The sequence below is a fragment of the Cricetulus griseus genome, chromosome 4 (genome assembly GCF_003668045.3).
Source record: "Cricetulus griseus strain 17A/GY chromosome 4, alternate assembly CriGri-PICRH-1.0, whole genome shotgun sequence".
Lineage (NCBI taxonomy): Eukaryota > Metazoa > Chordata > Mammalia > Rodentia > Cricetidae > Cricetulus > Cricetulus griseus.
This window is the reverse complement of record NC_048597.1, coordinates 216310845-216336344: the sequence shown is the minus strand read 5'-3', so window position 1 is coordinate 216336344 and position 25500 is coordinate 216310845. Positions and strand designations below refer to the sequence as shown.

At 50.1% G+C, this 25500-nt stretch overlaps 1 protein-coding gene across 1 annotated transcript in view; it reads left to right on the top strand.

The window, feature by feature from the left end:
* Bsn (bassoon presynaptic cytomatrix protein) overlaps window positions 1-25500 on the top strand; it is an 83747-nt gene that overhangs the window by 44940 nt on the left and 13307 nt on the right. The window contains exons 2-4 of the mRNA XM_035443957.1: window positions 3514-3922; window positions 16348-17235; window positions 24646-25134. Coding sequence (XP_035299848.1) covers window positions 3514-3922; window positions 16348-17235; window positions 24646-25134 — 1786 coding nt within the window. The remainder of the gene's footprint in view (window positions 1-3513; window positions 3923-16347; window positions 17236-24645; window positions 25135-25500) is intronic.

Sequence of the window (25500 nt, the reverse complement as noted above, 5' to 3'; positions counted from 1 at the left end):
TGTCATGGTGGGACCTTTGTTAATCAGGAGGAGGAACTGTACTGGGTTTGGAGAAATCTTGGGCTTTCATGGTATGGCGTATGGTCTTCCTAGGTATAGTCATTTTCTTCTAGGACTCAGCCTCAGGTGTGTAGACCTTGGGGCAGTGTTGGCTGCTCTACAATATGGGAGCCTCTTTAACCCTACGGCATCATTTTCTTTCTTTCTTCTTTCTTTTTTACAACATAGGCTCTCATTTTGTAGCACTTGCTGTCCTGGAACTCACTGTGTAGACCAGGCTGGCCTCAAACTCAGGAGATCCCCCTGCCTCTGCCTCCCAAGTGCTGGGATTAAAGGCATGCGCCACCATGCCCAGCTATATGGGGTCATTTTCTTCTGTCTTTTTTTGTGACTGCGCTATTTCTGGGCTTTCCTCTAAGTCCTCAGACGCTGTTGGATCCCTGCATGCTCTCCTGGACCCTCAGGGTGACTTCTGTGCCCGTGAACTCACTCCTCGGATAAAATATCTAGAGCCACGCTGTAAGATTTCTCCTGCTCCCCTTAATCCTCAACACAACCAAACCCAGATTTTGGTTTTGCATTCCCCCACCCCTGAAGGCTTCCTTCTCTGGATTCCCCATGTGACTGAAAAGCAGGAATGTCCTTCGTTGTGTCTTTCTGCCCTCTAATTCTACAAACTGTCCCCGGATCTCCTACCTTCAGCATCTTCCCCGGGCCACAGAGCCCAAGTGCACTTCGGTTGGGAAACCTTAAAGACCCTGCTGTCCTGCCTGTCCCTATATTCATTTTGAGCTTCTCACAGAATTCAGGTAATTGAACATTCAATGCAGTCAGGAGCAGATCTCGGTGGTGGGAGTGATAGTGATTTGCATCTGACATATTCATGCCTCCCTCGCCCATCCCGGTCCTGTTCTGACAGCCCCTCTGAACTTCTTCTGCCGAGCTTGCTACTCCACCTCAGGGAGAACGGCTTGTCCTTTAAAGCCTAGCGCAGCAGTCTCGTCATCTTCCTCAGGACTCTGGCCGTGGATCTCACAGTGATTTGTTTGCACATCTGTTTCTAACCCCCGAGGTTTGAATCCCTGTCTGAGTTACTTTTTGAAAAATTCATTTTAATTAAATATTCAGCAGGTATTCATAAAGAATATAAGAAGACTTATAAAATATGTATATGTGTAAAGAGTAACTGTGGGCACCTGACGACCTGACCTGCACTGTGGTTTATCAACCTCAGGTGCAACCTACCCTATGACATCGCCATCGAGTTGTCATCAAAAAAGTTCACTCGGGAACCAGTCTATGCCCCACCCCACACACAAATTCACAGAAAGAAGTCTCATGATATTTTATTTTAAATAAGCTTATGATTTTGTGTTGGGCTGCGTTCATAGCTATCTTCAGATGGATGCTATTGCATGTTGCTCATAGTCTGAAGGTTAGGATATTGCCAAACAGGTCGGAGGACCTAGAACAAATACAAAGGCCAGTCAATGTGAACAACTGAAAGAAAGACAGATGGAAAAGGAAGGAGGGAAGGAAGGAAGGAAGGAAAGAAGGAAGGAAGGAAGGAAGGAAGGCAGCTTTTGTTGAAATCTGTTTCCTGTGAGCCCGTTGCTAAGCAAACTCCATGTGAAATGTTCAGAACTGAATGATGTCACTGCCCTGATTGGGCCCTGCTTCCTGAGCTCACCCTGCTGTTCACACGTCTTCCTTTTCGTTTTGGTGCCCTCACTGAATGTCCACTCAGTGGGAAGCTTTTGCAGGTCCTGGGATGCAGTAGGGAGCAAACCAGCCACAGGCCAGTTTGTTCCAGGCCCTCAGTATGGATAAAATTCCTAAAGAAAGGCTAAATTGTGATACAGCACTGAGTTTAAAAGTCACTTTGAGACAGGCTGTGGTGGCGCATGCCTATAATTCCAGCACTTGGGAGACAGAGGCTGGCAGAGTTCTAGAACAACCAGGGCTACACAGAGAAACCCTGTCTCGAAAATCAATAATAATAATAATAATGATGATGATGATGATGATGATGATGATGATGATATCGCTTTGAGCCAGTCATGGTAGTTCACACCTACAGTCATAGTGGGAAGCAAAGCTGTGAATTTGAGGCCGTTGTGGGCTACATAAGGGAAGCCTCACCAGTGTCTCGAAAACCTGCTCTGTCCCTTTGCTGTCAGCAGCCACCAAAGGAATACAGGTCAAAGCCAGTCTAGGATGTTCTGGAACGCAACAGGAAACTTGGTCTTTGATTTTTGTGGTCACCTTCTTTCAAACTGGAAAAGAGGTAAATTAGCGGAAATGAACTTAAGTTGGTCCAAGGAAGAAATCAAGAAAATTGAATTTTAGCCTGAATATTTCTTTTACCCAGCTCTGCAGACAGGTTGAACTGGGATGGACATGGTGTTAGGCACACTGAGACTCCTTCAGTGTTTCTCAAAGGCTGGATTTGAAACACTATCCAGCCTTACACCAATGAAAAAATAATATTGATCCCACCGTCTTAGACCTGGCTGGGCAGCAGGCTTGCTAGAGGGTCTTTGGATGTTGGCATCACCCTGAGGCTTCTTAACAGAGCAGTCCTGGCCTGGAGACAGCTTATTGGCTATCTCAGTCACCACTCTATTGCCTTGAAGAGATGCTGTGACCACGGCAACTATTATAAGAGAAAGCATTTGCCAGGTGTAGTAGTGCACGCCTTTAGTCCCAGCATTCAGGAGGCAGAGGTGGAGTTCTGCAAGTTCAAGGCCAACCTGGTCTACAGAGTGAATTGCAGGACAGCTAAGGCTACACTGAGAAACCCTGGAGGGGGGGCGCTTTTAATTGGGGCCTTACAGTTTCAGAGGTTTAATCCATTATCATGGCAGGGAGCATGTTGACATGGGGCCAGACACTGGAGAAGCAGTTGAGAGCTACATCCTAATTTGTAGGCAGAGAGAGAAACTGGGCTTGGCATGGGGTTTTGAAACCTGAAAGCCCAGCCTCAGTGACACACTTCCTCCAACAAGGCCACACCTCCTAATCCGTCTAATACTTTCAAATAGTGCTACTTCCTGGCGATTAAGCATGGAGATATATGCGCCTTTGTGGCCATTCTTATTCAAACCACCACACTGGTTAAGAGAACTGGAAGCTTTTCCAGAGGACCTGGCTTTGATTCAGAAGTTCCAGGTAGTCCTTAGCTACAGAATGAATTCAAGGCCAGCCTGGGCTTCCTGAGACCCTGTGTCAAACAGAAAGACAAGTCCAGCCCATGTGAGATGCACTACTAGATTGCTAACTAGAATCTGCTCTTCCTCAGAGCGTGAAAGAGAACAGTCTGCCATGTGGCCTGATGCCAAGCGGCTCTTCAGGGCTTAGGCACAGGGTACAGTAAATGGCGACTGTGATGGTGTCGCTGTGAAAGAGAAAATGGACAGTGATGGAGCTTGGGGTCACTGTAGGTTGGAAAAGACCTATGTAAGCTGCTTCTATAGGACGTGTCTCTAACAGTCATTTTCAATGTCATTTTAGTGTTTCACGGAGACTGGACCCCAAGGAGCCCCTGGGTAGCCAGAGAACTACTTCTCCGACCCCAAAGCAAGCTTCTGCTACTGCTCCAGGCCGAGAGAGCCCCCGAGAGACAAGGGCTCAAGGCCCATCAGGCCAGGAGGCTGATGGTCCCCGCAGGACACTGCAGGTAGACAGCAGGACGCAGAGATCGGGACGGTCCCCCTCGGTGTCGCCGGACAGAGGCAGCACTCCTACGTCACCCTACTCTGTCCCCCAGATTGCTCCCCTTCCCAGCAGCACCCTGTGCCCTATATGCAAGACCTCGGACCTCACATCGGCCCCCAGCCAGCCAAACTTCAACACCTGCACCCAATGTCACAACAAGGTCTGCAACCAATGTGGGTTCAACCCCAACCCTCATCTTACCCAGGTAACTACCCTCCGCACCACCTGCCTTTGACTACTGACTCATTGACATCTCTCCTCTGGTTCCTTCCCTCCTTTCTCCCAACCCTGACCATGCCTGTTTTCCTTCGTCACCAGTGCCTGTGTACCCTGATCATAGAGGTGGTAATGGCGGTGGTACTGGCTCCAAGATGTGCAATCAGATGGCAAGGTCTGGCCCCAGTCTCCTGAGAGATTCTTGTGCCTTAAAAATTTAAAAAGGGCTGGAACAATGGCTTAGCACTTAAGAGCACCATCTGCTCTTCCAGAGGATTGGGCTTCATTCCTAGCACCCACAAAATGGCTTAAATCATCTGCAACTCCAGTCCCAGGGGATTCCATGCCTTCTCCGCATAGGGTGCACAGAGACATACATGCAGGAAAACACCTATACTCAAAAAATAAAAATACTTCTGGTGGTGGTGGCCCACACATTTAGTCCCAGTACTCAGAAGGCAGAGGCAGGAGGATCTCTGAGTTAGAGGCCAGCCTGGTCTACTGAGCGAGTTCCAGGACAGCCAGGGCTACACAGAGAAACCCTGTATCAAAAACCAAAGTAAACAAATAAAAATAACAACAACAAAACAAAACTTAAAAGAGGCCTGGAGAGGGCAAAAGAAAATCTTATGGACAAAATCTTCCAATGGTTACTCCATTAGACATGGCCATATATGCCTCCAAGGGGAGTCAGAGTCCCCTGTCCCTGGGCTGCCTCTCTCCTTGACAACCCTGGAGAGGGATGCTGATAAGAGGGTCAAGGGTATTCTGGCAGGACTCTGGACAGCTCCTCTCTAGGTTTCAGTTCCCATTATCTGGCGGCCTAAAATGGTGGACTAGACTATCCTCCCCAGTTCTGTGGTGGAAGCCAAGCATTCCCAGGGCCGTTACTCTCACAAGAGCTATCCCTCAGGATTATAGCCATGAGCTTAGCCTCTTTTGCCCCAGAGCACCGTCAATCCACGTCTCCACCGTGGCTTTGTTCATTGATGCTTGGAGTGGAATGCCTAACAGAGCCTTTGTGGGGTCCTTTGGTGACAGAGAGGCTGGGGGCTCCCATGTATTAGTTAAATTAGGACCATATTTTTGGCAGGCACTGAACGGGTTTCCTGATATCCTTGTTCTCCCACAGGGTTACCCATAGAAGTCTCTGCTTCTCCCCCCAAAGACTGCTGACAGGATAGAGAAGCTACTGTAGGCAGCCACTGGGACTTATCAGCAGCTGGAGTTGTTTGGACCATGTGGGAGGGGGATAAGTGAGAATAATTGTTAACAGGTCAGGGTCTATATATGCTGTGGGGTGCTGTGGGTGTGGGATGTGTGGTTTTCGAGAGGTAAGTGTGAGATTCCGAGGCAGGAGCTGCTGGTGTGGGGCGATGACTCAGTGCATTTGGAGTTGCTCCTGGAATGTGGAGGCTTCCTGAGGAGGCGTGCACGCTCGTGATTATTGCATCTGTGATTAGAAACAGACCCATCCCTGCACTGATCAGTTAAGTAAGTGTCAGCTGTTCCATATTGAGAACGGTGTGATCAAGAAAGGGGAAGCTCACCTGTCTGAGCCTACCAACCGAGAAGCCAGAAGTACCCAGCCTCCCAGGAGCGGGGAGACCTGGCTGATGGCCAGCGTTTCTGTGGGCCATCTATCCCATCATCATGTTGCTCTCTCCCCCGGAACCCCTCCATGAGATGTTCACTTGTGCTGCAGCCCTAGCTGGGGTGGGTGAGAAAGAGCCACACATGGTGACACCAGCATCTTGGTGGGTATCCCAGCATTCATTATGCCACAGCCTTGGCCTCCTGGTTCCTCCAAGTCCAGAACCTTTAGTGAGATGGGAAGGGAGCCAGCCTTTGACTGTGCCTAGAAAAACAGCAGAGTAGGAGGACCTTGGAGACATTCGGTCCATCTGCCTCATTGTGCTGGGCGGAAGCTGAGGCTCAGGGCCAGGAGGAAAGAGGGCCTCAGACTTACTGCAAATCCACGGTATTTAGTGGAGAGCAAACCTCTTGGCCAAATACTTCAAACAAATGTGGGGCTGAACAAATCAAGTGGTCTTTAGTACTTGCTGTCAGCATCCTCAGGAGCACCCAGAGCTCTAAGACGGGGTATAAGTTGGCAGCCTTTCTCAGTCTTGCTTTCACGAAACTTGGGAGGAGCTGCTGTTCCATGGCATCCCATCTGAAAAATGCTGTCCTAGTCTGTTGTACAGATGTTCTCTTCCAAGTGGCCTGAAGATAGAATCTTTGCATCCCTGGAGCTGGCTTTCAGGGATATTCTTGTTAAGGAAAACTAAACCTTGGCACATTTTCCTGAGGAATGGCAAAGCGTAATTGTCAAGCCAGTGCCATTGCCCTTTGTCACTTGCTAAGAGCAGAGTCATCTCCCTGGTCAACTTTAATATGATGAGGAAACAACTTTGCCGGTCTTGCTCACACATCTGTTTCACCTGTCCTGAGAGATGAGCATTGGTGGCACACGCCTTTAATCCCAGCACTCAGGAGGCAGAGGCAGAGGCAGGAAGATCTCTGTGAGTTCGAGGCCAGCCTGGTCTACAAAGCTACACAGAGAAATCCTGTCTCAAAAACAAACAAAAAACCTGTCCCAAGAAATGACATCTGTTCTAAATACCTCTTAACTCAATGTTACACAGCCAAGATGGCCTGTCCAGGCTAATCTTCTGCCTAGCCTGTGAAGGCTGGCTCTGAGATTGGCTGAGTGACGTGTGTGTGTGTGTGTGTGTGTGTGTGTGTGTGTGTGTGTGTGTGTGTGTCCCTTCATAAGAAGCTCAATGACATCACATGTTTTCTTCAGTGGCCCAATTGGAGTAGAAAAGGGTGGAGGCTACTGCCATCCCCAGCTCAGTACACTACATACAGCTGTAGGAGAGGGTCATGGGGACCCTGTCCAGGAGGGAGTGTGGAGATGCTAAGTCTTAGATGAGGGCCTACCAGCCCAGGTCCTATGTCTAGAGTTATTGATAGGATATATGGTCAGACAGAGGGGATCTAGCTGTCCCCAAAAGGAGCAAGGACCACACAAATGACATGGAGGGTCTCAGCACCTATTCTTTGTTTTTGTTTTTTTTGTTTGTTTGTTTGTTTTTGGTTTTTCGAGACGGGGTTTCTCTGTGTAGCTTTGGAGCCTATCCTGGCACTTGCTCTGGAGACCAGGCTGGCCTCAAACTCACAGAGATCCACCTGCCTCTGCCTCCCGAGTGCTGGGATTAAAGGCGTGTGCCACCAACTCCCAGCTTCTTGGCACCTATTCTTAGTTACAGGATATGTGGCCATGAAAATAGAACATATCTTTTATGTGTCATGAGTGAAGACTTGCTAGTTGGCATGTGCCTCAGATTGCCAGGCAGATCGGGAGAAGATGGAACCCTCTTGCTGACTGTGTGGTAGAGAGGCCAATCAACAAAGGCACAAATTGAGCATGACTTCGTGATGGTCACTACAAACTAGCGCTTTTATTTTTGTATCTCTTGGAATCAGTCAGTGTCTTACTACTTTGCTTTAGCAGGCACTGCAACAACGGTAGGCAAGGCCTGGAGATGAGAGTCACAGACAGGAACTGTGACTATGACTGTTTGGCTGGACATGGAAGTCACTATTCTGCCCATGCCCCAGTTGGAGGGTCTCTAGAGCAGAGAGACCACATACTTTGCTGGCATTTTGCATGTGTGGGACATTTTAACACTGCGGAAGTTGAAAGAGTGACATGTCCAGCATGGCTCCAGGGACCTGACTGGGGTTGTAAGGGAATGAAGAAAAGATGACAGGCAGATAGACAGACAAACAGACAGACAGAAAAGCCAAGATCATGTGGGCAAGGCTCTCTGTTGGAGAAACCCTGGAAGTTCAGCACATTTATTATATAGATTTGAAGAGAGAGGCAGAGTTATTGCAACACAACAGAACAAAGAGGAAGGTTTATATAGTCTTCGGAAGAATAGTTCCTGTAGGGGAGCTGTAAAAACCTGGGGGGAGAATGCTGTAGAGGACACGTTCTGCACACACTATCAACAGTCATACTCACACCCTCAAGGAAGGCTTTGCTGTCCCTCTGGGTCTCACCCTGGGGGTGTGGGGAAGGCTTTGCCATTGTCCTGTCGGCCTGAGGCTAGGGCCCTTGTCATGCTCGTCCATGTCAACAGCACACACTCACTGAGAACTCATCCACTCAGGCTTTCTCCACTCTCCATGCTCTGTTTATAGACAGACAGATGGCTTTATGGAATCTTGACTTATTTTTGGATCATTCTGAAGCAAAACAACCTGGAGGGTCAAAAGCAGTGGTTGGTTGTCTCAGTTTTCTCCTAAGGAATCCTACCTATGCCTCGTTTTTCTACAGAATGAGATTGGTCTGAAATAAATAGGATTAGGCCACTCATCCCTCTGGATAATTTCTACTTGGATTTTTGTTTTCAATTCAAGGCCAGTAAAGAATTTCACCTTCAGGCTAGAGAGATGGCTCAACAGTTAAGAACATCTGCTACTAACTTCAAGAGTAGAAGACCTGATTTCCATCCCCAAGTACCCACAAGAAAGCTCACACCATCTGTAATTCCAGTTCCAAGGGAATCTTGTGCCCTCTTCTGGCCTCCATGGGTACTGCATGCACATGGTGCACATACAGACAAAAACATTCATTCACATGAAATAAATCTTTTTAAAAATTAAAAAAAAAAAATTCACCTGTTAGAAGCCATGCCAAAAGACTTGAAGAGAGTTTCCTTTTGGCATCAGCACTGTTCTCACCATGACAAGAAACCCTTGCCCCGGCAACATTGATAGCAGGAAGCCAGAGATGGAGGAGTGGGGAAATGTTCCTGACCCTCCCTAGATGTAAGTTTAGGAAAAATCCTGTAAATGTCCTCAGTGCCAGAGTTGTTCAAAGTAGAAGCAGGTGCCAGGCGGTGGTGGTGCACACCTTTAACCCAAGCACTTGGGAGCAAAGGTAGGGGGATCTTTGTGAGTTCAAGGCCAGCCTGGTCTACAGATCAAGTTCCAGGACAGCCAGAGCTATTACACACCCTGTCTCAAAAAAAAAGAAAGAAAAGAAAGAAAGGAAGGAAGGAGGAAGGGAGGAAGGAAAAGAAAGCGGCCAGGCTGCTGAGCAGGCTCAGCAGGAAAAACACTTGCTGTCAAGCCTGACAACCTGATTTCCATCCCCAGGATCTGTGTGGTGGAAGGAGAGAAGTTGTCCTTTGATCTCTAAACACAAGCCATGATAACACGCACGCATGCATGCACACACACACACACACACACACACACACACACACACACACACACACACACGGTGTAAGAGAGGGTTAAGAGAAAGAGACTAAGTAAATAAAACTGTTTCAAATCTTAAAGCAAGGAGTGAGAGTGTAGCCATGACCTTATCTATTCCAGGTTTAGACTTTGCTGAGACCAAGGCAGGTATGTTTCGCTTGCTGCACCCTTACCCTGATGGCAAGCCTTGGGCTTAGACGCTTAACCAGTGGGTGGTGAGGAGAAGGAAGGGAGCCGATGCGATGGCTCTAAGGCTCTCCCTCTGATGCCTGCATCCCACTCCTTCCCTGCAAGGGCCAGGGCACCAGATGGCTCGGGGGTGGTGCTGGGAGCAGCACAGAACCCTCGGCTGTAGCCAGCAGCCTTGCCCCCTTTCCCTGCCCCCTCCTGGCCACACTGCTGCTTGGGCCAGATACAAATGAGCGGCAGGTGTTATAAAGGCATGGGATCTGGAGTGAACGGAAGAGGAAAGGTGTCCTCTGCCAGGAGAAGATGGCTGTAGCCATTCCCCAACCCCTAAATAAGGGGAAAGTGGGCCTCTGGGCAGGCTGGAGTGGGAAGGGGGTTCTTAACCACCACATGCCCAGGCCTCAGGCAGTTTGCCTTAAAGGAGCCAACTAGAGCCTACAGGGACTGGCCTAGGCCCTCTGCTCATATGTTACAGTGTGTAGCTTGGCCTTCTTGTGGGGCTGTCTCTGACTCTGTTACTTGCTTTGGGGAGCCTTTCCTCCTACCGGGTCACCTCACCTGCCTTAATAAGAGAGGAGGTGCCTAGCTCACTGCAATTTATATGTCATGGCTGGTTGATAGCCATGGGAGGCTGCCCTTTTCTGAAGAGAAAGGAGTGGATGGGGGGGGGCAGGTGGAAAGAGGGGAGGTTGGGGAGAGGGACTGGGAGGAGAGGAGGGAGGGAGGGGAAATGTGATTGATCTGGGAAAAGATTAATACGTATTAAACAATAAACTTCCAGTCAATTCCAGGGAATCCTCCAAGCTTCTACCAGCTCTTAGGCAGCCAGCCCTGTTGCTAGAACATGGTCCCAGGCTGACTGTTTTCAGGAGACAGGACCTTAATTGGATCTGTAGGATGGAGGCCAGAACCGCTGGAGACATGGGAAAGAGACCAGAGTGCTGGAGCAGGGACAGTTTCATGACTGAAGCCGACAGGCATGGAGTGCCATCTCTAGCCACAGAGGGGGCTGTGCACCCAGCTGTGCACAGATGCAGAAGTAACCAGAGCAGAAAGTGCAGAATTTTATCCCTAAAACTCCTTTATATGTAAAGTCAAAGGAAACAGAATGAAGCAATGGGACAAAGATGGCAGAGAAATACCACTGGGCCAATGAGATGGCTCAGTGGGTAAAGGTGCTTGCTGCCAAACCTAATGAACTTAGTTCAACTCCCAGGACCCACATGGTAGAAGAAGAGAGCTGGCTTTTGCAAGATGCCCTTTTACCTACACACACAAGCTGTCAAGTAGTCAAAACAATCTTGGCAAAAACCAAAGTTGGGCTGGAGAGATGGCTTAGTGGTTAAGAGCACTGGCTGCTCTTCCAGAGGACCAGAGGTCAGCTCCCAATGTTTACATCAGGTGGCTCATAACTGCCTGTCACTCCAGCTCCAGAGATACAATGCCCTCTTCTGGACGCCATGGGTACTGTGGTTGTGCATACACATAGAAGTAAAATAAAAATTTTAAATTAAATAAAAAGGGAGACCCTGTCTCAAGAAAAATAAAATCAAGGCAGCATGGTAGTGCATGCCTTTAATCCCAGCACATAGGAGGCAGAGTCAGGTTGATCTATGTGATCTGGTCTACAAGGCAAGTTCCAGGATAGCCAGGGCTACCACACAGGGGAACTTGGTCCCAGGGTTGGGGCAGGGAAGAAAAGAAAAAATCAGAACAACAAAATAAACCACCAAATATATCACGTGTGTGTGTGTGTGTGTGTGTGTGTGTGTGTGTGTGTGTGTGTCTAGGATTCAACTCAGGGCCTTTTGTATACCAGGCACTAAGTATTCTGTCACCAAGCCACACTCCCAGCTCAAAGTGATCTTTGTCAAGAAGTACCAGGAGCTTTGTATGGAGAAAGACATATTATGCTGGAAAAGCTGGTTGTTCATATGCCAAAGAACAAAACTGACTCTTACACTAGCCACATATAATATTTAACCCAAAGTGAACAAAACATTTACACATACATGGTAACTGTGAGACTCCTATGAGGAAATACAAAACAAGCCTTTTTAACTCTGCATGGTGGTTTCTTGTCCAAGACACAAAGGCACAGCCAACAGAGAGAAACACAGATTGAACTTGATGAAAAGTTAAAGAATTTGAGAGAAAATATTTGACAATCATATATCTAATGAGGAACTGATATATTCAGAATATACAATCAAACCCTACAATCCAACAACGACAAGAGACCATCAGAATTGGTGGTAGAACATCAGCCAGACAATAGTTCCCTCCTCAATACTGTATTATGAGAAAATTTAGAAAATCCCACAGAGATGTTGAAAGAATTTCACAAGGAACACTCTCATATCCACTACCTGGATTTTTGTTTGGTTGGTTTTTTGTTTTGTTTTGTTTATTTTTGGCCTTTCCCCAAGACTGGGTTTCTCTGTGTAGACCAAGCTGCCTTCAGAATCACAGAGATTTCCCTGCCTCTGCCTTGAGTGCTGGGATTAAAGACGCGCACCACCATGCTTGGCTATCTTCTGGCTTCACCACATCTACCCTTCTGACTGCATGTTCCTGTCTCGGTCTGGCCATCTGGCTATCAGATATACTTCACACTGGCCACTTCAGCAGGCATATCACTATTAAGTAGGGTTCAGTATTTACTGTAGGTTATTTTAGATAAAATATACATATAATGACATTTACCGAGCTTAACTGAACCATTCAGTGAGCTTTGGAGAGCTGGGTCAGGCCCATGGGGACTGCAGGTCACATGCAGTAATGGTCGGAGTGAGTTTAATGCTACCTGAGAGGCAGGAGACAAGGACTTTTGATAGGAAAGAACCTAGATGAAGATACCTGGAAACCAACAAAATCCAAGAGGAGAGAAGGGCGTGAAGCCAGGTGATGAACCCCAAAGGTCCTGGGGATTTAAAAAGAGAGGCTGAGGCAGGTCCAAGGAGTGCAGCCTCTCCAGGAGAGCTGGACTGGGGACTGAGGAGTGACTGTGGAGGGAGAAGAGCACAGAGGAGCAGCCTGGGAGGGAGAGAGTAGAAAGGCAGATGTACCTAGAGGACAGCAAGAGAATAATCTCCTCCCTTCGTGGAGTCCTAGGCCAGCGAGGCCTTTAACCTCACGGAACGACTACCATCTGCCTTCACAAACCCCCCCCCCCCCGTCCTCAGATTTGGGGCACACTCCCAAGACCTTCCTCGGATCTCCGGGTTGGCACAGGCTTCTTTTGCTGGTCATGTCTGACTGGGTTTCATGTTCTTCCTCGTCATGCTCTGAGGTGCCCCCTGTTTAAGCTGAGATGACAGTATCAGGAGAATCACGCTGTTGGTGACTACGCAACAGCAGGAGTTGGATATGGCAGGTGGTTGCTATTGCTGTAAGGTCTAGGTCAGCCTCGACACTGGCTTCTCCTTGATGTCTAGGGGTTAGGGGTGGAGGAGTGCTTACCTCCTAATGAGGCCTGACCAGTGACTCACAATCCAGAAAGGCATGGAGTCATACCGGCGTGGGGTCATCCCAGGACCCTCTGGCTTTGGCAGCAGCAGGGAAGTCTCCTTTATAAGCCGCCTCTGTGATGTTTAAAATGGAAAGCATGAATTCAGTATCAGGCATGATGTCAGTGCCGAGTGATCCCACACTGGATGCTACTCTCCCAGTGAGGGCCAGGGCTCAGAGGCAGGCTGCTCTCTACAGGGAGGTAGGCTCGTGGTGCAGATCTCTCTGCTACAGGGCCTAAGGGAGGGACGTGGCAAGAGGACCTGTTGGTTCTGGGGCCCTTGGAGCTTTCTGGAAGCCTTCTTCCCTAGGACCATCCTGTGAGACCACATGCATCAGCTATGCCCGGACCTTACCTGAGGCTGATATATGGCGGTAGGCCGAAGACTGCTGCTGTCCTTATCAGGAGGGCCTGTATGAAAGTCCTTCACGGGGAATATGCCTCGACTTCTCTCACTGTCCCAGGAAGCAGTAGAAGGAACAGTGGGGAGTGACTGTTGAAGACAGATTACCCATAAGCTCCTCACTCAACTTAGGGTTCACAAAATTGCTGCCTGGTCCCCTGGTCTTGGGGCCTACTTAGCCACTCCTCTGCACATTGAACAGTCTGAGTAAAGAGCAGGTGGGAGTCTTCCTCCTGAGAAAGTCTTTTCAGAGCCGTGGGGCCCATGGGGCCATGCCTTTGCAGATCCCTGTGCAAAGTTACGTTCCTGCAGCTCCTGCGTCCCCTCTCCAAACCACCCGGGCCCTGTGTAACCACCCAAGACTTCTGTGCTTTGCTGCCTCCAGCCCTCCCAGGGCTGGGGTTCAGGGAATGCATGGAGGGCCCTGCCAACCTCCTGAGATGGTGGGATGGGCTTCCTTGCTGTAAAGAAATGTCAGAGTGATGAAAGTTAATGTCATCTACCTCAGGGTAGCCGAGAAGGTGCCTCCAGCTCTACTTCTGGCTCCCAGAATGTGAGGTGTGAGACAGGCACATCTCCTGAGCAAGTGCCTGGTCAGGACAGCAGGAGCCTAAGGGGATTCCCGTCACACCGACAGAAGAGTTAGTCTCTTTAATTCTGGGGGACAGTTTGGAGGGTACCTAGGAGTCACAGGTCTGAGTCCTGGGCTCAGCCCCCTTGATGAAGAGTCTCTGTATGCAGCTAAGGAAGAATGCATTGCAGGTTGGTCTTGAAGCCAGAGTGTCTCCCACAGCATTGTCCCTGTGTACCCTGCCTTGCTGGACAGGTGGGTTGGATGCCCTGTTGCCATCTAGTCTCATAGTGTGGCATGGTGGGCACCTTGGAGTAGGGAGAAGAAGAGTGTAGGGTAGGACTTTCCCAGCATCCCTTAGGGACCTTGCAGGAGGCAGAAAGGAAAGTTGCTGAGTTCAGAGAGCTGCTTCTGCCAGGGTCCTCCTTGGGAGGCCTCATGAACCAGGTCTATCTGCCTAAGCCTGAGTCCCGGGAGAGACTGGGGGAGGAATCGGTCAAGGCTCCTCACCGCCGTCTGGAAAAGGCTGGATAGAAATAGCTGTGCCCATCTGGCAGATGACTCACTGAGGGGTGTTTCAGCCATTTCTTGAAAAGGTTCTATTTTAGGTGAGATGCCTGTGGCACAGCCTTGGTGGTGGGGGCTGGGAAAGAGAGGTGCTGGAGGCCAGTACAGGAGGGTTTTTGTAACTCGTGCCTTTGTTTAGCCCAAGGCAGGGTCACCCTGAAGTCCCAAAGCAGGGAACTTACCTCCCAGATCCCAGGAAGTCTTTCCATAGGTGCACAACAATTGGAACATTTCGGTGTGGCCTAGGTGTCTAACCACTGAAGGAATGGGTTTGGTGGCTGCCACCCTGGGCCACACCACTGGCCTTTGTTAGAAAGTCCCCTTGTAGCATCCCTCATCCAGTGAGCAGAAGCAGCCTGCCTCTGAAAACTCCTTCCCCATCTAGAATGGACTTTCCTATGGCTTTCCCTGTCTGGTGTAGACAAAATTTCACTGGGTTTTCAGAAGTACAGGAGTGGGTTAACAGTTCCCAACTGGGGGTAGGCTTCCCCAGAGTTTCTAGAGCCGGCTTTGGTCTTTTGGGAGAAGGATATTGCAGTATCTGCAGGGGTGGATTCTATCTCTGAACTCAACCCATATGAAGTTGAGTGGCCATCAGGAGAGGTTAGACTCGAGAAGGCACCGGGCTCCAGGCTGCCCAGCCTAGGAATCAGGAGTTAAACATGGCTGCCAGGGCTGCTCCTGCCAGCAGCAAGAATTTCTACCTCTGTGACTACAAGAGCACACTGCTAACTCACTTCAGCTTTGGTTTCCTCTCCTGGGAGGACAAAATATCTCTGAAGAGACCCTCCAGCATGCATGCACATGTGATGTGTTCCTCATCTTTAGGTGCTGCTTGCAAGCTGCTGGGACACTTGACAAGCCACCTGACAGCAGCAGAGACCTCTTACAGCCTTGGGGCCTCATGAGTTCTGAGGATTATCTGGCATAGCAGGAGACCAAGTGTGTCAGGATGAGACAGCCAAGGAAAGATGACAGGGAAGGAAGCCAGCTGGGAAGCAGGGCTGGGGTGGCTTGTGAGGGCCTAGTGAAGGGCTTCCCAGCATGCTGAGAGGTGCTTAGAGGGGTGTGAGTCTGTCGGTGGTGTGCTCTGATTTATAAATGCTTTTATTCAGCGGGAAAAGCTAGTGTTAACTTATGAGACTAGAAGTCCAAAAGGAAAAACATCATTTAGCACATAGATGACATGGAAGTCTCAGAATATCTTGTGGCATGGTCACATGTCCATCCCTGTATGGGTTCATGGCAAAGGGAAACTACATGTTTATAATATGAATATCAGCATTGCCTTGTTTGTCTTAGAGACAAGTTGCCCCATCTTCCTTGTCTTGTGGTTAGAGGTGTTGTGCTTGACTATAGTGCATGTGACCATGGGTGTCATCACTGACACCATAAAACAAGCAGTAATTCAAAGATAATCAAAAGCCTTACATGTGTCACATCTCATTAGTGCCCCTCACTCTGCTCGCAGGAGTTTTGCTCTGTGTCTTGTCCCTTCAGTGAGGATATAAGGTTTTCCAGGGCAAGAACCCTACCACGGCTTCTTTTATTCCTTATGCTTTCCTCTATCATCTATTGCTCTTTACTGACTAATTCTGCATGGTGTGTGTGCGTGTGCATGTCTGTACGTGTGTGTAGTGCACACGTGCGTGTGTTCCTGCGTGCACTTGTCTGTATGTGTGAGTACACATGAGTGTGCATGTGTGCTCGTGTCTGTATGTGTGTACTGTACACGTGTGTGTGTGTGTGTGCGTGTGCGTGTGTGTGTGTGTGTGTGTGTGTGTGTGTTGTAGACCAGATAGTGACCTCAGGTGCTGTCTATTTCTGTAGCAGCCTGAGCTTTGTGCACCATGACCCTGTCCACTCTGCTAACTGTGTTGTTTCTTCCCTCAGGTGAAGGAGTGGCTCTGTTTGAACTGTCAGATGCAGAGGGCTCTGGGAATGGACATGACCACTGCGCCTCGATCCAAGAGCCAGCAGCAGCTACACTCCCCGGCCCTGTCCCCTGCCCACTCCCCAGCCAAACAGCCTCTGGGGAAGCCAGAGCAAGAGAGATCCCGGGGCCCAGGGGCCACACAGTCTGGTCCTCACCAGGCTGAAACAGCTAGGGCCACCTCAGTCCCTGCGCCTACCCAGGCAACTGCCCCTCCAGAGGTGGGGAGGGTGTCTCCTCAGCCCCCCCTCTCTACCAAGCCTTCCACAGCTGAGCCCAGGCCACCTGTAGGAGAGGCCCAGGGCAAAAGTGCCACCACAGTGCCCTCTGGGCTTGGTGCTGGTGAGCAGCCCCAGGAGGGCCTCACCGGGAAGCTCTTCGGCCTTGGAGCATCACTACTGACCCAGGCGAGCACCCTTATATCTGTGCAGCCAGAGGCTGACACCCAGGGCCAGCCTTCCCCCAGCAAGGGGCCACCCAAGATTGTCTTCAGTGATGCCAGCAAGGAGGCTGGCCCAAGACTCCCAGGCTCAGGGCCTGGGCCTGAGCCAACATCTGGAGCCAAAACTGAGCCTGGGGCTAGAACAGGTCCTGGATCAGGGCCTGGAGCCTTGGCAAAAACTGGAGGAACGGCCAGTCCAAAGCATGGCAGAGCAGAACATCAGGTGGCAGCATCCAAGGCTGCTGCCAAGCCAAAGACCACGCCGAAGGAAAGGGCCACCTGCCCACTGTGCCAAGCTGAGCTCAATGTGGGTAGCAGGGGTCCAGCCAACTACAACACCTGCACCACCTGCAAGCTCCAGGTGTGCAACCTGTGTGGCTTTAATCCAACGCCCCACCTGGTGGAGGTAAGAGAGCCGGGGCCAGCTCACTTCCTTGAATTTTGTTGAGGGGGCAGGACTTAGAGTGTGGGACGAGAGGGACAAGGGAGCCGCAGAGAGTTGGGGCTGAGGCAGTCAAGGGGCCACACTGACAGCCAATGCTACAGAGGGGTCCTAATCCACTTCCTGCCCTTGCCTCATGCTCCAGTCCTTTCACTCAGAACCCTTCCAGGAGGTGGGGTTACGGTAGCTACTGGCTCTCACTGGCCAGGCAGTGCTACGGGACTGAGTCCAGGCTTAGGAGGTCGTAACTGGCCTTCCCATTTCCGGCTCCTGAAAGCACGGCCTTGGTGAAAGATGCCAAACTCTTGGATCAGGTAGGACGATCCTGAGGTCTCATCCTGCTATGGTTCACAAAGTTCAGGAGTCAAGGACCATGACACAAACGGCTGTGTCGAACACTCACAGTGAAATAGACTGTTTCCTATCACCCAGGCTCCAAGCCAGCCAGCTGGTATCCATACTTGATCCTCTGTCTTATGATCATGGGTACCTGTCGAAGCCCTAGCCATTCATCCACATGTGTTTTCCTGGGTAGGCCTGAGCTGGCCTAGGGGATAGGATGCTCAGAAATGCTTTTTCATAGGAAGGCTTTAGGGAAAGCTAGGATTGAAGATATTCTTTCCTTTGTTTCTGCTCCAGGAAAGTGTCCTGGAACCTGGGCAGAGCCAAGTAGGATGGAGAAAGGCCTGATGTTGGGCCTAATGTTCTTGTCAAACAGGGAGTGTTAGAAAGGCCTGAAAGACAGGTACCCAGGCAAAGCTAGACCATGCTGGGCCTTGTGACTGTGTTTACTCTTCCCCCAATCCTGTTACTTCTTTCCCTTGCCAAAGACTACTCATGTAGCTTTACCTTGGCCACCTTTGGCATGTCTGGGCATGGCCTTTGGGGATCTGGTTGGTTCATCATAGCTGGTAGATATATGTCATGTCAGAGTACTGGGCCAAAGACCCTTCCTGTGGGCAGCCACCTAAAGTACATGTGATAGTCAGTTGAGTTATGCATGGTTGGTGGTAGGACAGGGGAAACAAGCCACCACTAGTCCAAGGTGGGACAAGAGAGAGAACTTGGAGTTACTATTGTCTCTATGCCACCCTGTTCTAACTTCCTTGAGATAGGCCTCCTTGAAAATAAAACCTGGTGTAACTAAGAAAACCACTTAACCACCACAGGTCATCTTTTCCAACATACGGGGAGGAATAGCCCTGAGTGAGATGATACCCTTTATGTGACACTCACATGGCCCTTCAGGCCCAACATTACTATCTGTGGAAGCTGTAGAGTCAGTGGCTCATTGGAGGACACTTGACCCACCCAACAGTGGGGAAGGGTCTTTTGAGGAGTCTCCAAAGCCAGCTTTGCCAAGACACCTCTAGGTATAAGCTCACTGCTGGTCAGACAGGTGCTCTGACACTGAGGGGCTGTGAGCCCTGGTGGAGTCTTGAGCTGGCCTGATTTGGAAGCTCCTTATCCCCAAGAGACAGCTCAGCCCATTTTTCTCATTGAGCAGGATGTACATAGAGAGAAAGTAAACTGTCTATCCAGGACCATAAATGTTCTTGACAGCTCCTTTTGGCAGCCTTAGGGGCAGGCCACAGGAAATGCTGGATCAGCCCAAACAAAAGTGTTCCAGTCATGTGGTGACTTGGGATGAGGCATCTGAATTCTAATGTAGGCTTCTCTCTACCTGCTTGGTTCCAGCTTTCCTGGACTCTGGGCCTCCCACCTCCCAGCAGGCAGCATTGCCCACTGTATCCCATGCCCTGCTGTCCATGCTCTTCCTCAGAGCTCCTCCTTGGCCAGTGCAATCCTTGCCTCCATAGTCTTATAGGTTCCATGGGCCTGAACACATGGCTGATGGGGTCCTAGCTCCTCCCAAAGTCAGGCTATCTGCCTGTCTGCCTGATGCTTCTAACAGTAGTCAAGCAGGGTACAGCCCCCCCCCCCCCCCCGCCCCAAGCCCCTTCCTTTCAGTAGCTCTGTCTATTGATGCCGCTGTCCTCAGAAGGCCTGTGGCTGCTCTGATGAAGGGGTGGACGAGCAGCCGCACTGCCCCTCCCTATGGAAACACTCCTATTGTCCATCATTAGAGATCCAAGCCAACAGCTTAGAGTCATGCTCAGCTCTTCTCACCTCAGCATCCACTCCACAGACCAAACACCCATAGCTCCACACCCTGCTGTTGCAGGAATCTGGTCTCTGCTCTCCATCCAGTGGCCATAGCCCTAGAGCTCTCAACCTTTTCCTCTGGTCTACAAAATGGCCACACACTTATCACAACTTCCTGTAGGTTCACCTGCCTTGGATGTGTGGCTGCCAGGGCATGGCTGGTGGGGAGGGGCTGTGTGGTGTGACCCCAATTCCTTCCTTCCAGTGTTGCTTCACTAAAGTCTTTAACTAGGCCATGGGCACTCTTTGATCTCACCTCTGTGAATGGTCACTTGTTCGGAGCAACTTTGTGCTTCCCTGTGACCTAGTTTGCACCTCTTGGTTAGAGGCTTCTGATTCCTCACAGGTGCTAGGAGCTTCACCCTGCCTTGGGAGTGAGGTAGCAGAGTCAGCATGCTGGCCCTTGTGGAGGTCACAGGGGCTGGCCGGCTGAGCTGTCTCTCCCACACTTAGCTTAGCAGAGGCCAGTTGTTAGCTCAGTGTGACTGAGCTGTGTCTCCACACACACTGGAAGGCAGACCTCGGCATCCATGTACAGGGAGGGACAGACTCACAGCTCCCCATATGTCTAGTAGACCTACTGGTGCTTACCTGAGGCCAGACCAATAGGTTGACCATTTTCCTCAACATCTACAACTGTAGGAAACCTTTTTCCTTCTTTCTAGATAGAGTTCAGAGAATACCATAGAAGAATCACTACAACTGGACCAATTTTTACTTGAAACTTCCTCTAAGAAAGCAGCCTTAGTGCTATTTAATGAGTCATTTCATAATTAAGAGTGCTGATTCCAACTTTTTCCTAACCCATTTATCTTTTTGAAAGATAATAGTACCCTCTGGCTCATTGTCTAATTGACTTTCAGCTCAGTAGTGTGAAGAAATTAGTGGAATTGTTATAGTAATATCACCACTTTCTCATTATCATTGCCAAAGTTTCAGTTGTGCCCTTGAAAGACCAAGACTCCCCGGACAATGGCTGTGCACCTGTGATGTGCAAGACTAGACTGGTCTTATGAGCTACAGTGTGGGCATGGGGTACAAGCTCACAGCTGCCTCTGCTTCCCCTCAGACTGCCTCTGGGGTGGCAATCTCAGAGAATCCTGCTTATTCTTCTTCCGTGGAATGGGAACAGATTCTCCTGTTAGGTGTCCGTGTGAACTGCTGCACCTCAGGTGTGTATGCAGGTCCTTAACAGCCATCAATCTTAAGTCACAACACTGGAACCAAGGTGTCTTGAGACAGTGTCCATGATGGGAGGAAGAGCCCTCGCAAGCCCCTCATGATCTGGATGTCAGTGAGCACTGTGACCAGCCAGGCTCTGACACTCCTGAGGACACTTGGTGCTAGGGCATGAGGGGAGCACATCTCAGCTTCAGGGGAGCACAGACCCAGAAAGTAGGAGCTTGGGCATATCCAGGGACATGGAATGGACTGGATATCACACAGTCCTAAAGGAGCAGCGGCCCTGAGGCTGGCCATGCCTGTGACCCAGCATCTGAGTCCTTACCATTGGGTGTCTTTATTTTATGGGTACTTTTATGGGGGAGGAGTTCAGCTCTGTGAGACAGAATCTCACTCTGTAGCCCAGGCTGGCCTCACACTCATGACAACTCTCTTGTCTCAGCCTCCCAAGTGCTAAGATTAGAGGCATAAGCCACCGTATTCAGTCCCCCCTGGGGTTCTTGCTCACTGCACTCTGGTCTAGTAGTGTATATGGCTCGGTAGCTGGCTGTGAGGTATAGGTCAGGATGGGTCATGATAACTGGCACACAAAGCAGCTCCACAAACAAAGAGAACATGTGGCCTGTGGCCTCATTCAGACCGTGGCAGACTGTGTAGGGAGGATGCCCAGCATCCCAAACAGCCCACAGTCTCCTTGTCCCCTACTAGCCAGTGGCTCAGAGGTTACAGTCCTCACATGCTTTGGGGTTACCCCATACCTCCTCCCTTAACTTCCTTCTCATTCTGTGTGTATTGGGAGCAATAAAATCATCTCTGGTTTCCAGGAGAAACAGGCGAGGCACTGCACTTTGTTTATTTGTGCGAAAGTGACATTCGAGCCATTGTGCCCTGGTACATGCTCCTATATGTCCCAGCTTGAGCTAATGACTGCTCTCGGGAAACTTGGATCTTCCTGTCCGCAAAAGGACTAACAGAGACAAGACAAGAGGTGGTCACCAGTCTCCCCATTGTCTGTTCTCTGGCTGCATCCCAAAAGAGCCAAGCAAAAGGGACAGACAGCCATTCTCCTACTTCCGGGTCTGGGTGAGGTTTAGTGAGGGAGGTGCTCATATTCCGAGAGGGTGAGTGAAGTAAGGAAATAAAGACTAAAGTGAGGGGGCTGCAGAGATGGCCGGGCTGGTAAGAGCACTGGCTGTTCTTCCAGAAGACCTGGGTTCAATTCTCAGCACCCACACAGCTCACACCAGTCTATAACTCCAGTTACAGACTATGTGAGGGACACAGATGCCCTCACATAGACATACATGCAGGCGAAATACCAATGCACATTAAAAAAAAGAATAGGCTAAAGTGAGAGAAAGAAAGGGTGAGGCGTGCAAGTGAGGGCACCCTGGGTGGGGGCTCAAAGCTGTGCTCACACTGCCAGGCACAGATTTCTACATGCCTGCCTTTCACCCATTCCCAGGATCTAGAAAGTGTAGGCTTGGGCCAGTTCTCTGGCTCCACTCCTCCCGCTCCTGGCTCCTCCCGGTGGGCTGGGGACAGCCTCCAGCAGCCAGGTCAAGTGTTTATTTTTAGCTCTTACTTCACACCCCCTTCTCCCCTCCCGCCCTTTCTCGCTGCTTACTAAAGCAAGAGAGCCACCAGGAAGCCTTTGTGAAAACCGGCTGCTTCCGAGAATATACCTGTGAAGGAGCAAAGCCCCACATAGCCTGTGATTGTAGGTAGCTTGCCCTACTAACGGCCTTACTGTGGGCTCAGATAAGCAGGCCTCTGCAGGGCCTGCCTCAGTACACTGGGTTTGCCTTTGTCCACAATACCCTTCCAAGGTACCTCACTATTTAGATTGCTGCTCCTGGGGTGGGTTCTGCAGGCCAGAGGTGGGTTGACAGGTTTGTCTGAGGTAGCAAAGGCAATGGGACACCTCTTTTTCCTAAGCCTTGGCTCTGTGACCCTGTGGTTCCCATCATGGGCCTTCCTAATGTCACAGCTTCTGGTAGGAGCCATGTCTACGTGTGCAGGATGAGCAGCAGCAAAAAGGAAAGACTGTCAAACTTTTGCAGCCCAGGTGCAAAAGTGCACTGAGCAGTCGGTAGGGTCCTGTTCTGGGCTGTGCTATAACTTCATTTCCCATTACCCCTTGCAGCCAAGGGAAGGCATCAAATTCTGATCCTGAAAGAGGATCCTGGAAGGCATACGCTATCAGCCTAGACCTGCTGCAAAAACCACCCTGTCAGAGGCCAGGGCTGCCCAAGCCCTAGCCTTATGCAGCTGGCTGGGATTTGAAGAATTGGTTTCTAGTATTCGGAAGACTTTACTTCTGACTCCTGTGTCATATTTATCATGACTCAATTAGAGCTGTGGATTCCTGGAAGGGCCTATGTCAATCACTCATCTCATTGCAGTGACCAGACTCCTGACAGAGGAACTTAAGGGAGGAGACATTTGTTTTGACCCATGGTTTAGGGGGGATCTTAGTAGCTGGGGTAGCGCCGGTTGTGGTGGTGGAAGCTTGTGGCACAGCTTATTCACATCTTGCCAGATCAGGAAGCAGAGTTTGATCTGGAACCAGAAGTAGGTACCACCTTCAAAGTCCACCCCTAGTAACTTATTTCTGCTAGTTAGGACCCATGTCCAAAGGTGCCTCAACCTTCCAAACAACTCTACCAGCTACAGATCAAGCATTCAAACCCATAGCTATGGGGAACAGTTCACATTCAAACTGTAGCTGGTCCCTGTTTGTCTATCTTTATCATGACTGTGTCTTCAGCCTTTAGTCCCAGGCCTGAAACTGCAGGTGGATTTTGAGAGTGGTGGCTGATGATCAAGAACTGATGCTGTGTGGTGGGAACCTTGGCGGATTCCATGGCAGGCGAGGGTGACGGGGGGGGGGGGAACAAACATGCCAGGCAGACAGAGCTTAATGAGTTGTTTTATTAGAAAGGGAAAGTGGAGGGGAGGGAGGTAAAGAGACACAGAGACAGAGAGGACAGAAGAGAAGAGGAGACAGGAAAAGGCCTGCCTGCCCCAGGGGAACAGCAGGAAAGAGAGTGGGAAAAGAGAGCAGAAAGAGAGCAAGAGAGAGCATAAGTGGACGGAGGTCTATTCTTTTAAACGGGTCCTTTGCACCTGGGCTGACCTGAGTACTGCCTGAGTGCATTCTGCCAGGTGATGGGGGCAGGCCAGCATAATGGCTGAATCCTTACAGATGACACTCCAGTCCTGGAAGGAGCAGGGCTATTGACCCAAGGGCCACCACACACAGTTCTCCATCAGAGAATAGTCCAGAGCCCTAAGCCCCATGAGGAGTCCTCTCTGTGGGGTTCTCTGCTAGCTTCAGACAAGGAGTCAGGCTGGAAGTGTGAGTAAAGACGTCAGCGCTGAGTCCAAACAGGACTTCACTTAGACAGTCTTTGCTGGCCCCAGAAGTCTGCCCAGTTGCACATAGGATAGTGTCAGACCCCAGATGGAGGAGGTGGGGAAGGGCAGCCCCTCGAGGGCATATTGCTTCTGTGTCTGAATGCCCTTTCTATTCTGCACGGCCTCTTGGCTGCTGGGCCCATACAGCCCCAGAATTACAATTCAATCCTTGAGGTTGGGGCCCTAGATTTCCTTTGTGTTTCATCCCAAACCTTTGTAATTTTTGTGGTTTCTTCTCCCTCTTAATTGTCCTTTTCTGGCCCAGTGAAAATGTCTCTATGGGTTAAGAAAAAAAAAAAAAACTTCTTTTTAACTTGTCATTTGTATTTTGACTTTGCAATATGTCCCTGAGAAGTTTATGATTTGGGGGCAATGTATCTGTCAATTTTTTCTCTTTATGCCTTTGATATCATGCTTCGAAAGGCTTTCTCGGGCTGCGGGAATGACACAGTGGTCCAGTGTATGCTTACATTGTGCAAGGCTCTAGGTTCAATCTACCAAGAGTGGAGTCTGTCTTCCCCCTAAGGTTATGGAGAACCATGAAGACACTCTCTGATTGCTCTTGAGTCTTTGGTTTTCATCCACCTTCCTCCTGTTTCCTTACAGAAAACAGAGTGGCTCTGTCTGAACTGCCAAACTAAGCGACTGCTGGAGGGCAGCCTGGGAGAGCCAGCCCCTATGCCGCTGCCCACTTCACAGCAGCCCCCTGCAGGAGTCCCTCACCGTGCAGCTGGAGCAGCCCCTCTGAAGCCGAAAGGGCCACAGGGGCTGGGCCAGCCATCAGGCTCCTTGCCTGCCAAGGCCAGCCCTCAGGCCGCCAAGGCCAGCCCTCAGGCCGCTAAGGCCAGCCCTCAGGCCGCCAAGGCCAGCCCTCAGGCCAAGCCCCTCAGGGCTTCTGAGCCCAGCAAGACCTCTAGCAGTGCCCAGGAAAAGAAGACAGGGATCCCTGTTAAAGCTGAGCCTGTGCCGAAGCCACCTCCAGAGACCACTGTGCCTCCTGGGACTCCGAAAGCAAAAAGTGTGGTGAAAAGGACTGAACCTGCCACTCCAGTCACCAAGCCTGTTCCAGAAGCTCCCAAGGGTGGGGAGGCTGAGGTCAGTTCTATTTAATTTCCAGGGATCCTGGCTTTCAGTTTGAGGGAGGGCTTGCTTCCCTGAAGGGCTCAAGATATAAACCTGACATAGATCTATTTGGGACCACAGAAACACCCCAACCGAAAGAAGGTCTAGATTAAATTTCAGCAGATCTCTGGGTGTGGTGATGCACACCTTTCATCCCAGCACCCAGGAAGCAGAAGTAGTCATATCTCTGTGAGTTCGAGGTCAGCCTGGTCTTCCAGCCTGATGAGTTCCAGGAGAGTCAGAACTATGTAGAGAGACCCTGTCTCAAAAAATAACAATGAACAACAAACAAAAAGTTTGGCAGGTCTGGAGACTGTGAGATTGAGATGTGTCCTGAGT